Genomic DNA, 12,681 nt, shown 5'->3' with positions numbered 1-12,681 from the left:
TTTATTCATTTATCTATTTCCAAATCCTCAGCTCTGCCGGTTCCACTCTGCGTGCCACTACTTGCTATCCTTTGAACCAGTGCTCTCCATGCAATTTAATTACTTGTTGAACCTTTTTCCAGTACTCCTCTGTCTGTCATCAGATCCCTGGTCCCGGTTCCCCTGCTGCTCTGCCCATGAACCCTGCATAACTCAGATCTCTCTCGGGCTCTGCAGCATGATCCTTTCTTACTGTTTTCCTTTCTCTCCCCATGTGTCTGCGGCGTGGTTCACCTGTTCAGGTGCACATCTGCATGCAAACATGACCCCAGCAGCAGCAGCAGCAGCAGCAGCACCCTCTCTAGATGGCCTCCTCCAAGCCCTCGCTGATCAAGGAATCTTGCTCCGACAAAATACAGCCAGATCCTGAAAGCCTTGTTAAGTGAGGTAACGGAGTTGTCCAAGACCTTGTTGAACCTGCACAGCCAACTCGCAGCCCAGAACTCACACGTCGCCCCTGGCCCTTCCCAGGCGGCCAGCAACCCCTCTCCTCTGCCCCCTGATCCGCTCGTCCCTGCTCCTGTGCCTTACGCTGGTGGTGTCCTCGCACATATACCGCTGAACGAGCCAAAAGCTCCTACCTGCTGAGCTACCTCAGGGGAGCTGCGTTGTCCTGGGCAACAGCAGCCTGGGAAAAACAAGCCTCTGTCTGCTACAACTGTTCCCGCTTCACGGAAGGGATGATGAAAGTATTCGATCATCCCCTCCGCAGTAAGAACCATACTGTTAGACTTTTCACCCTCCGTCAAGGCTCCCACAGTGTCGCCAAAAGTGACTCTCGAGTTCGGCACCCTTGCTGCTGACAGCGGCTGGAATGAGGAGGCCCTCAAGAGAGTTTGTCAGAACTCCCTGAATGAAACCATTAATGAGACCATTGTGCGGGGATTAACCCAGTGGGCTTGATCAACATATGTATCTCCAGCCACCCGGGTCGACAACCGTCTCCGTGAGCGTCAGAGGGAGACAGCTGGTAGGAGGGCCTTCAACACAACATCTTTCTTTCCTTGTTCCTCTCCCCCTAACCGCCTCGTCCCCAAAGACCCTTCCACAACAAGAACCGCAGCAGGGCCTGCGTAGGTCCAGAGGAAAGACGGCGGCAGATGAACGCGAGGAGTCATTTGTGCTGAGGTCAGATGTAGAGGCCACATTTCATGTATGTACCTGTATGTTTATGCCAATTCAAATAAAATATAAGTGATGCAAAAATCACAGCCGGCACTGCCTAATGGCACTGCTCATCTGCTATGCGTAGTAGGATGTACTTATGAATAACATTTTCATCAACTGACTCATTCGTGAAGACGCACATCTGTGATACTCTCAAAGATGGTGCGTACACAATCATGTTATTCCAATGTCCTTTTGAAAATACAAACAGGCTGTTCGATGCATTCAAGGACATTTTTTAAATCTGAATCTATGGTAGTTAATTATATTTACCAAAATATAAATGTAAAGATACATTTGAGTGGCATCCTCTCAAATGATACACATTTTGAATGGTATGAACACGCTGGCACACTCTAATTTCAGGCATGCGCCTGCATTTTTTTAAAACTTGCCTCATTTTAAGAGTGCCCAGTGATTGAATGTCCGGCCTTTGTTAGCCTCAAGGAGTGCAGTGGCGGTGTTGGCATGGCAACTGCAATTGCGCTTAATGGATTTATTCAGAGGTGGACTTGTTTCCCCCTCTCGGTTTGTCTCTGCCTACATCATTAACATCCCATTAAGCTTTTATGACCATTTTGGTCAAAACATCAGTTCAAGCGCTGCATACATGGATCAGCGTGTCCTCATCTCTCATCCTGCGTATTACATACATAACAATTACATTTCCTTTTTGCGTGCTGTTTATGTCTCTGTGGATCAGTTATTCTCGGGATCTCCTGATTATTTTGAAGATACAGATGTGTTCTTCATTCATATAGTATCTTTAAATGCCATGTTACTAGTTACTTTGCGGGAATAAGATATTACCTTGAAATACACATATGTCATAAGATATGTTGCCTTTTCTGCCAAACTATTGACGCGGCCTTTAAATTACTGTCTGGTGCTTGGTGTGTTGGTCAGCCAGTCCATCAAATTGATCCAAATATGAACATTCGCCAAAAAATAATATCCACTGTTGCACAAGAGAACATTTAGGCATGCATTTTCTCTATTTTACACTATTTTTACTGAAAGAGGCTAAAATCAAACAATATATGGTAATATTTATATAGATTGATAACCTAGATCGATTAGATGATGCTACGTCAAATGCTGCCGTTTCCCTCAGCTTAAGGCAGCATTTTAGATTATTTCCGCTCATTTTTTTTTCAGTTCGCAACTTTACAGCCTGTTAACGCTGTCTCAAGCTTCTTCTTCTGCCACAGGTGGCCGATTTCATCAGAAAAGCTTAAAGAACTCAGGAACCTTGACCCTTATACTATTCATTTTATTTTTCTTGAATCTTCATTTCAATCCGGAGAGACTTCTGAACATTTAACAATGATTTATTAATACTAGCCAGAGTATTAAACATGCAAAGTTCGTTGGGGCTTGGACTCCATCCAGCCGTCGGATGGACCAGGGGCCAGGATGCCGAGATCAGATGAAGCATATCCCCCTCTTTGGGAGTCCAGACACTGGTGGTGGTGGTGATGGTAGAGAATAGGTTGCCGGATTTCCCTGCTGATTGGAGGTGTCGGTGGGGAGGGTTGCAGGTTGCGTCCGGTGTTTGCTGAAATGACAACTGACACACACCACACCAAACCTGCCTCTGTAAAATATTGACAAAATCTAGTAATTACCAGTCCACAGTACGCAGTCATTTCCTTTGCACTCTGTGTACACAGACTTCAGATAAACCGTAGCTTATCATTTACAAGGAAACCATATCACATCACATTTCATAACAGCTCCAAAGATGGAGATGTATACTGATGGGAGCTAAGGATGAATATGAATTTGCCTTGACATTACCTTGTTGCCAGGAAACTAAACCAACTTTTGATCAAAATTCTTCCTTTGCAGCCTGTCTGCATGAAATCGAAATCTCAAACATGACTTGGCGTTTTACAGCTATTGCTGAGTTCAATGGTTTAAAATGTAAAGACTGAGAATATAGTTTCTAAAAATGCAGTTAATTCGAATATGAAAAGAGATCCTCATGTAGCACTGAACTGGTGCAGTCAGTCTCTACCACTGTCTAGTAACAGGATAACAGGAGCCAGTTTCTGTCTACTGTAGACAATGTAATAATAATAATATATACCTTATATAAAATTATATCTAGGTTTTTGAGAGCTATATCCTTCCGAAGTAAACAAGAAAGTTGCCTGTGTCTTGAAAGGCTTTTGATTGAGCAATACAGACTAAGAGTCAAAATGAGTAATATAATTACATGACAAGAGGGGCCTTTGTGATATTCTGTCTTACATCTTCTTAAACATCAGTATTCAACGACTGATTTGGTTCCTAGTTTTTGACCACCCACGGGTGAAAGGGGTTTTATTCTCTCTGCTCATATTAAAAGAAAAGAGAAAACTTGTTTTTTTGAAGGAACGAGGCAAGATAAGACCGGCTAAATCAGACTTACTTGTTTGCAGCTTAACTCAAGATAAGGTGGGGGTTAACTTAACATCCCTTAATTTCCCCAAAAATATATTATTTATTTCTGAAAACAACCCCAATGAATCAATGAATTAGAATTATATGCATAGAAAACGAGTAACCATCAGAAAAACATTGTAAATCTCGAAGTTAAATTAGGTTTACTGATTTGATGTATGGCACACACCGTTTTTCACACGCATGTACAGCCAAAAAGAAAACAATGTGATTACAGCTGTGTTCTAACCGTGTGTGCTGTGTTGCAGTCTGTGCACTGTAAATCAGGGCTGATGTGTAGTAATGCCATTAGATAGCAGGGAGCGCCACTCATTCACTTCCAGGTGCAGGCCGCAGCGGTCCAGTCACAATTCAACACGAGCAGCTTTCGGCCTGATAAATACGCATGCGCACGACGCCCGCTCTCCCCTCCTCCGGTTTCTGTGTGCGGTGCCACGTTAGTAGCTGTAGACACAAAATACCAGCAACTCTCTCTCCCCCCCCCTCGACCTTAAACAACGACAAGTGCCGCACTAACAACAGTTTGGCAGCCGACCCGTTCGTCTGCAGCTCTCCGCCTCTCTCCCGTCAAGAAGAAAAGGGGAAAAAACTCGAGAGTAACTATGTGGAAGTTTCTGCTCATCTGCACACTGGTCGTGGCCGTCAGAGCCGAGGTTGGCGAGGAAGAAGATGTCCTGGTGTTGAAGAAAAGTAACTTCGACGAGGCTCTCCAGGCTCACCCCAACATCCTGGTGGAATTCTGTGAGTAAACCCGCAGCTACGACGTCTCCCCCCCCCTGGCCGGCGGCTGGCTGGCTGGCTGGCTCGCCGGTGTCCCCCGGCTAGCTAGCGTTAGCCCCGCTTAGCCCCGTTTAACGTTAGCATGGAACTTTGACACTTGTGACAAGTTGCTGCCGTTAGCGGGGTTAGCTCGCAGACGAAGCGCCCCGTCGCATCTAACGTTACTTCATCCGGGTACCCCAGCGGGCCTGTGGTTTAATCAGAGTACAAATGCACGGGGCATTGTTTATCAGCCTGCGGGAGACCGACGCTGTCTTCCAGTAAACCTGACGTTGACTAGCACGCGAGTGTCTTCGACCGACTGACCCGTATTCTGACACGGTTACGACACTCGGCCGCAGCGCACTGAACTCCTCACTTGTGTGAATGTTCGCGTTAAATCAGATCGCTGCTCCGGTGTAGACGTTTACTCGCTTTAACTTCGGCATTTCGAAGACCACGTCGGCTAAGAGGCACCCGATTGCGCATTTGAGAAAACCGGCGGAGGCCGTGCACGGTCACCCTTTTTGGCTTTCGGGATAAAAGACGCTGGAGTAGTAATAGTATACGTCAATAACGTTGCACGGTCAGTAACCCCAGAGGCGCTCGAGGACTCGAGTATAATGTGAGGCGCTATCGCGGGGCTTCTACGCCTCTTTTGCCTGCTGTGGTTTCGGGGTTTTGTGCAGGCCGGACCTCTCGTGCGCTGTCACGTTCATGTCGAATCGCGACTCATTTCCATTATTCACGGGTCGTGTGTGCGAGTTTCACAGCACATACATTAATGAGTTCTACTTCTTCATAGCCCGCAGGCCCACACACAACACCATACTTGAGTCAGACTGTTGTCTTGCTTTTGATCGGACAGACCAGTGGGCCACTCACAGAAATGGCCGTGGGGAGATTCGCCAATGAGCTCGAGGTGGGAGGGATGAAGCTTTTTTTCCCCCTTCCTCCTCCTTCCCATCTCCACGTATTTGTCCACTGGGCGGGACCTGAGTGCGACGTGGATTTAGGTTGACGTGTACTTAGCAAAAGTTAATCTGTGCACTGGTTTGGCACAATGACGATTTATTGTCCAGAACTTCAGGTGATGCAATGCAGGTCATTTTGTGTGACGTGGCATTACTGATTAGATGATTATCCGTGGTGTCCACCATTTGCTATGTAGACTTGGACACCATTGCTTAAACATTACACAGTAGTAATTCAATAATTTTATGGTGGTTGGCTTTGGTCAAACTATATCAAACGTATTTCATTAAAATATGTACTGGAGACTAATGTACAAAGGGAAAATAACATTTTACTACTATAACTAGGACTCATGTAAATGACTGTTTGCTCTGTCTTTTATATGATCTAATAACAGTGCTGCAACTTAGTTATTTTCATCATCAGTGTTTCAATAATGTTATGTTGTTGAATTTTAGTTTTTAACATTTCAGAAAATTGTATAGTAGCAATCACTACTTTCCAGAGCTCAAGCTGACATCGCCAACTCGTTTTTTCTTGACCAGCTCTCTGAAATCGTATTTTTAATGAAGTAGAAAAATGTCAATCCTCACATTAAAGTAGCTTAGATAAAAAAATATAATGTTTGAACAGGTAATCATTTATTAGATATTGGTAATTTGCCCATTGACTAATACACAAATCATTTCCTCTCCATATTCAACTCTCTATAAACAGAACAGATCGGTTGAGAGCTTACGCAATCTTTATTTCATGACGTGTTTTTCTGTAGATGATCATCCAATCATTGAATTTGGGGTTAATTTCTGACGATGATAGAGAAGTGTTCCTAGTTAAAACATTTTTATCAACTTCAATGCTAAATTTTGTTTAGTACTCTGCTAAATGTCCCCCTGACATGACCTCCTGCAGATGCCCCATGGTGCGGTCATTGCAAGGCCCTGGGTCCAGAGTTTGCCAAGGCCGCCGGCATCCTAAAGGCCGAGGGTTCAGCGGTCCGCCTGGGTAAAGTGGATGCAACAGAAGAGACCGAGCTGGCACAGGAGTATGGCGTCCGGGGATACCCCACCATCAAGTACTTCAAGGGCGGAGAGAAGGCGTCACCCAAAGAGTACTCTGGTGAGCATTAATGTGGTTTCTATTTGTACAGACCCCCTTACATGAGATGTGTTACCTAAAAGTTAGAGGTTCAATTTATTGCAATATCAATAAAGGGGAGGGTTTTTTACACATAAAGATGTAATCATTACGCCTGTGATAGCAAAGTATGCAACTATAAATTCATAATGTATTCTTATTAGAGGGTTCATAGATTCCATAAAGAATCTGTTGTGACCGCCCAAGACGAGCCCTATTGGCTGTCTTCAGCCAGGTAACATGATCTGCACAGCAGCATGAATGCAAAGTTGTCCAATCAGCGTTGAACAGGCAGACTGAGATGGAATGTGGGATGGGCCTCCCCTGCACAGTCCTCCCTGCTGATTCTGAGCCAGAAAAGAGATGTGCAATTCCACACGTTCCCCCTTCCCTGCTGGTCTGGGCCAGTCTAAGTTAGGAAAGGAGGGGGAGAGTAGGTTGGGTGTAGAGTTGCAAAAGTTAACGGTTAACAAAATAAAGAAATAAAATATGTTTTAAAAACCTCAGTGACGTATCTGTAAAACAAGATGTTTCGTAGTGACATTGGTACAGTGTTGAATCATCGGTTCAGGCCAACAGCCAAGTCTGTTTAAAAGTGACAGTATTACTCCAAAGAAAGGTAGAAATATTTAGGTCATGCTAGAAAAGGGTCTCTCTGTGCCTGCACATACTCTGTTTGACCGCAGCATAGGCAGTGTAAGTTAAGCACCCCTGTGGCACTACAGTAATTATGTTAAGGTCACCGTTATCCAAATCTGTCTTTGCTCTGTTCAACTTCTGAGAAAGCTGTATCCTACTTCCATCAAAAAGCATGAAGCGGGCACATTTGGCTTCAATCGTGTAGTTTAGCGTTTGTGCGAGTGCTTGAGATATTGTGCTCTCTTGCGTTGCAGCTGGCAGGCAGGCAGACGACATCGTCGCCTGGCTGAAGAAGCGCACTGGCCCGGCCGTTGTCACCCTCACCAAAGTCTCAGAGGCCGAGGCTCTGATCGCTGACAATGAGGTGGCAGTCATCGGATTCTTTAAGGTAATATGCTGATCTCTCAACGTCCAACTATTATTAGTCAATCTTGTAGTAAAGCTCCTTCCTTGGTTTTTATTGTGATTTTCTAAATATATTTTGCGCAGACCCTTCACTTTTTGAGAAAAGGCTACTTTTTCATCAAGTATTTCTTGCATTGTAGGATGCGGACTCTGCCGGTGCTAAGGACTACGAAAAAGCAGCTGAAACCTCAGACGACATTCCTTTTGCCATGACAAGTGACGATGCCATTTTCTCAAAGTTCGAGGTGACCAAGGATGGCGTTGTCCTCTTCAAGAAGGTGACTTCAAGTCCTTGAGTTTCTCTTCACTGTTCCAGTAGTCTTTTAGATGTTGTGATATAGAAGCTGCATGGAGCATAAAACAAACCAGTATGACATTGATGTATATTCAAACATACTGTCTTGTTGTTAAATTACATTTGAGCTGCAGGTTCTTAATTGGTTGATATGTGATGAGTGTTTACCCGGTTCTGGTCGTATTGTTAATGGGTTATTTGTAGCTTGGCATTGGCCTATCAAACACTCGGTCACATGTGAGCGTTTACTGAGAAACCGCTGGAGACATCCCAGTGTTTTTTGATCTCTGCTCTGGTAATGTGATCCTGTCCACCTCCCAGTATCTGCTCTCTATTACTAATCTCAGCATTTTAGACATGCGCCTTCCCCTTGGGCCTGTTGCTCAGCCTCAGTTTGTTGAGTTATTGGTGATGTTTGCAAAGAGCTGTGTTTTTTTTGTTTTTTAACGAGGTGATGCTGTTCTTGCATCCCAGTGATTTGAATATCATTTCCCACCATGTGCTCAGAATGCTCGGCTACATTGGCTTAAATATGACCACAAGGGTTCTTGTAACGCGATTGATTTTAGTCATTTTATATTGTCTTTTTGTTGTTACAACGTATATAATAATTCACCCCCAGCTTCTTTCAGCTATTGAAAAAGTAAACTCTGTACATCCCAGTGCTTTTCTGCTCTCCGTCCCTTTTGAGTTATGGATGATGTTCTTTCATTTTGGCATATGGACCAAGCCTCAGTCTTCCCACTGCCATTGTCTGGCCCCTGATCCATGTTGATAACTCTACCTGAAACAAACACCACTGACATGTGGGCTTGTTGTTTCAAAGCTGGCGCTTAGTCTCAAATAAACAGCTGGAGTCTTTCACTTGTTTATTGCAACAGTGTTTGAGGCTTAAGTTTCCTGGCCTTGGTCAGTGGGCCAGAGGCTGGCGGCATGCCAATGGCCAAATGTCTGTTTTCCCATTGTATGCCAGTAAGGGCTGCTTGGCTGCTATTCTTAACTCTTAATGAAAGTCTACCGTCATTTACCGGGAGATATTAAAGTGGTCTGTCTGGTAAATCTATGTTTGGTCTTCAACTTGGCTGTTTTTCCTTTTACAGTTTGATGAAGGGCGCAATACCTTTGATGGAGAGCTGACCAAAAAGAACCTCCTGGCTTTTGTCAAAGCCAACCAGTTGCCCCTGGTTATTGAGTTCACAGAGCAGGTAAAGACCGTGCACCCGAACACAACCATTACGCCTCTTACCTACACTACTGTCCCTGACAATAAGATGTATAAGTAATACCCTGACATGTCCAATTTCAATATCTTTTGTCTTCAGACCGCCCCTAAAATCTTCGGAGGAGAAATCAAGTCTCACATTCTGATGTTCCTGCCCAAAACTGCTTCAGACTTCCAGGACAAGATGGACCAGTTCAAGAAAGCAGCAGAGGGATTCAAGGGTCAGGTGGGTGAAGAGTCGAAGCACCTTGCATGCAGTTGTCTTTAACTCGTCAAGTATAAGTGTGTACAGAATTCGAGTCGGTAACACAGGATATTTAAAATGATCCGTCAAGACAGAATCATGTAATAACCCCCGTCCTCCCGTCCCCCTTCCAGATCCTCTACATTTTCATCGACAGTGATGTGGACGACAACCAGCGCATCCTGGAGTTCTTCGGCCTGAAGAAGGAGGAATGTCCCGCTATCCGACTCATCACACTGGAAGACGAGATGACTAAGTACAAGCCCCAAAATGATGCCATCACATCAGAGGCCATCATCAGTTTCTGCCAACAGTTCATTGATGGCAAACTCAAGGTAAAGGGAGAAGAGTGGTCACTTGTGCCATAACACGTATGTTGCAGATACACTTTAGTAATGCAGAGTTCATTCTTCTCTCACAGCCCCACCTCATGAGCCAAGACATCCCTGAGGACTGGGACAAAAACCCTGTCAAGATTTTGGTCGGCAAGAACTTTGAGGAGATCGCCTTCAATCCTTCTAAGAACGTCTTTGTTGAATTCTGTAAGATCCTTGTTTTATCATCATTGTTGTCGTCAAAGCACAGTTGCTTTTAGGTGGGGGATTTGGAAAGGTTTCTGAGACACATTCTCCATATTGACTCAAAGGCCAATAGTTGAGCCTGCATGGGGCATGTTCATAGAGAGTTTGTCTGCTTCCATCAATTTATTGCAATAAGTTGTGTAGCTCTGTCTCCAATCAAACTTTCCCTATTAACCAGAACTTGTTTTTAACGGACAAGGAAAACTCATGACAGATCTTGAATGGTCAGTATCTAAATGAGCTGAAGCTAATCATTTTTTTGTCTTTTTTTTTTTTGTCTTTTTTTTGTTGTTGTCTGAAATGATTCAATTAAACTACTTTGTTGTTATAGATGCACCTTGGTGTGGACACTGCAAACAGCTGACTCCCATCTGGGAGAAGCTGGGGGAGAAGTTTGTAGACAGCGCTGACATCATCGTGGCTAAGATGGACTCTACAGCCAATGAGATCGACTCAGTCAAAGTCCACAGCTTTCCCACTCTAAAGTTCTTCCCTGCAGGAGATGACCGCACGGTGAGGGTTCACTCAATTTCTTTGCAATATCTTATTACTGTTACATTTGATCCACAGCAAGAGAGAGCGAGAGAGAGCGAGATCTCCTCTGGCATCTTCTTGCATATCTTTAGTATTTATCTCCATTTGCGTTCACTGAGCTATAATCCTTCTTTCACCCCCACTCGTAATAATCGTGTTAGACCTCTAGTTTCTTTGGAATTGTGGGTTATATAGATCTGGAGGGGTTAATTTGGATCCCAAACAATTCCCAATCATCATTAGTATATCTTGATTTAGAAGCGCTAACAATATGCTGAAATCTGAGCTCGTTGGCCTCCAAAGCGACCCCCTCATTGACCAGGATTTCACGCTCCAGCCTTCAGTCTCCTGGTGAGTCCGAGGATTAGCCTGTGACCCCAGTCTGATTCAGAAGACCCAAGAGAAGGCTAAATAAGGATAGCGGTACAGTGGTGCTTCGCAGCAGGTCATTATGGCCAGATTTAAATTTGATGCCCCCTTTTGAAGACAGCACCAAACTTTATCGACTGCTTTTAAAGAAAGTTGAGTGCAGAGACTCAGCTTTTTTGTTTCTGAAATTAAACCCATGCATTTGTGTTTTCCCTTTGTTGTGGTGATGAAACATGATCTTAGACTTTAATCAGATGTGTTTGAACAATAGGTGATTGATTACAACGGGGAGAGAACACTTGAAGGCTTCACCAAGTTCCTTGAGAGCGGCGGTAAGGACGGCGGCGCCCCTGCAGGAGACGATGATGACGACGATCTGGAGGTAACATCGTCTTAACTGAGATTAATTCACGTGGTAGCCCTATAAGAATGAATCTCACTTATGGAAGCAGCTGTCTGAGCATTAATGAATGTTGCTTATTAGATCCACCTGTATTATTCTGTTGATACCAAATAATAGAAGCAGTATGCTCACACAAAATGACAAAACACACTCTGTTTAGTTTATGTAGTGATACCTAAAACCAGACGGGACATATTCATATTGAGAGGCAGCTGTGAATGAGGGAAACTGGAGAAGACCGGGACCCAAACAGCTGGTGCTACATTGTAACTGCAGTATGAGGATTAAGAGGCTCATTGTTCTAAACCTTTGCTGGACTGATTCTTGTTTTTGGGGCGAGTGTTTTCATTACCCCAAATGGCTTTGTTTTCAATAAACAGGGTTCTTGCACCTTTCTAGCGTACTATATATGGCTAGATGTTTATGTAAATAAACTGTTTTGATCCAACTACTAACATGTAGACTTAATGCTGTTTGCTGTTGTGTAGTAACAACACAATTTCTTTTTTCAGTGATTGTGGGTTGCATTTCCATAACTTTAATACTGCACCCGTTCTTAAACTACAGGTGTATTACTAGTCTACAACAATATAAGGTGTCTACTAGTGGTTTTGATGACTGACCCGTGCATTCATCATTAAGTAGACCTGCATGCTTGATGCCTATTGAGATTCGATTTGGATCAACGGCACTTTTCTCTGCTCTTCAGGATTCGGAGGATGTGGACGAGGGACAGGGCACGGACTCTGATGGGGAGGGCGATGGACACGACGAGTTGTAAGAGCCTGGCAGAGGTGTGAGAGAGAGGAGACGAGTCCCGCCCCAACCCTTCCAACTAGTCACCATCACTACCTTCACTTCCTTGTGGACCTTCCCTGTCCTGTGAACATTAATACTTCCGCTTAAACTGCTTGTCAGCAGCCTGCCTCCTGGCCAGCCCACCTGTTGGTCAGTCAGTCCATCATTGCGTGGTGGGCCCTTTTTTGCCGGCCACATTTCCAAACCTGGACCAGACTTGTCACGTCCCACCTCGGGGGACACTGTGGAACAGCGCAACACCTCTATTGGAGACCTCAATGCCTTCTCTACAAAGATCCACATCAGCTGTTTGCCTTGTATATTTTAAACCAAATGTAAAAATGGCATTGAGATGCAGTCGTCAAAAAGGTTGATTATTTTTCTGTTCAATTCGCTCCCCTCTTTAAAAAACAAAAAACCTTGTTATTGTTCAGTGTGGGTATGAGGTAATCAGTATTTTTAGGTAAGGGGGCTGGGGGGGCTGACGCCAATGTTTTTTTGTTTGTTTTTTTTCCCCAATGATGGAAATCCAGAGGATCGTTGTGGTTTGTTGACAAGAATGGCTCTCTCAGGGGACAGGGGGACATCTTATAATTTGTTTATTTTGACTTCACTAAAATAACCAATTGAGCTTGTCCAGTGTAGCACAAAGGACCCACCCCATCT

The 12,681-nt window shown here is 44.3% G+C and overlaps 1 protein-coding gene across 1 annotated transcript; it reads left to right on the top strand.

Moving 5' to 3' along the window:
* Nucleotides 1-4,067: 4,067 nt before the first annotated feature.
* p4hb (prolyl 4-hydroxylase, beta polypeptide) lies at nt 4,068-12,469 on the top strand. The gene is made up of 11 exons (XM_037471499.2): nt 4,068-4,395; nt 6,301-6,507; nt 7,419-7,552; nt 7,710-7,847; nt 8,965-9,069; nt 9,187-9,312; nt 9,465-9,665; nt 9,752-9,872; nt 10,243-10,424; nt 11,086-11,196; nt 11,927-12,469. The coding sequence occupies exons 1-11, from the start codon at nt 4,257-4,259 to the stop codon at nt 11,996-11,998; spliced, it is 1,536 nt and encodes a 511-aa protein (XP_037327396.1). The 5' UTR covers nt 4,068-4,256; the 3' UTR covers nt 11,999-12,469.
* Nucleotides 12,470-12,681: the final 212 nt, after the last annotated feature.

Source organism: Pungitius pungitius, chromosome 9 (genome assembly GCF_949316345.1).
Source record: "Pungitius pungitius chromosome 9, fPunPun2.1, whole genome shotgun sequence".
Taxonomy (NCBI): Eukaryota; Metazoa; Chordata; class Actinopteri; order Perciformes; family Gasterosteidae; genus Pungitius; species Pungitius pungitius.
Note: the sequence above shows the minus strand (reverse complement) of the source record. Positions and strands in the feature narration are given on the sequence as shown.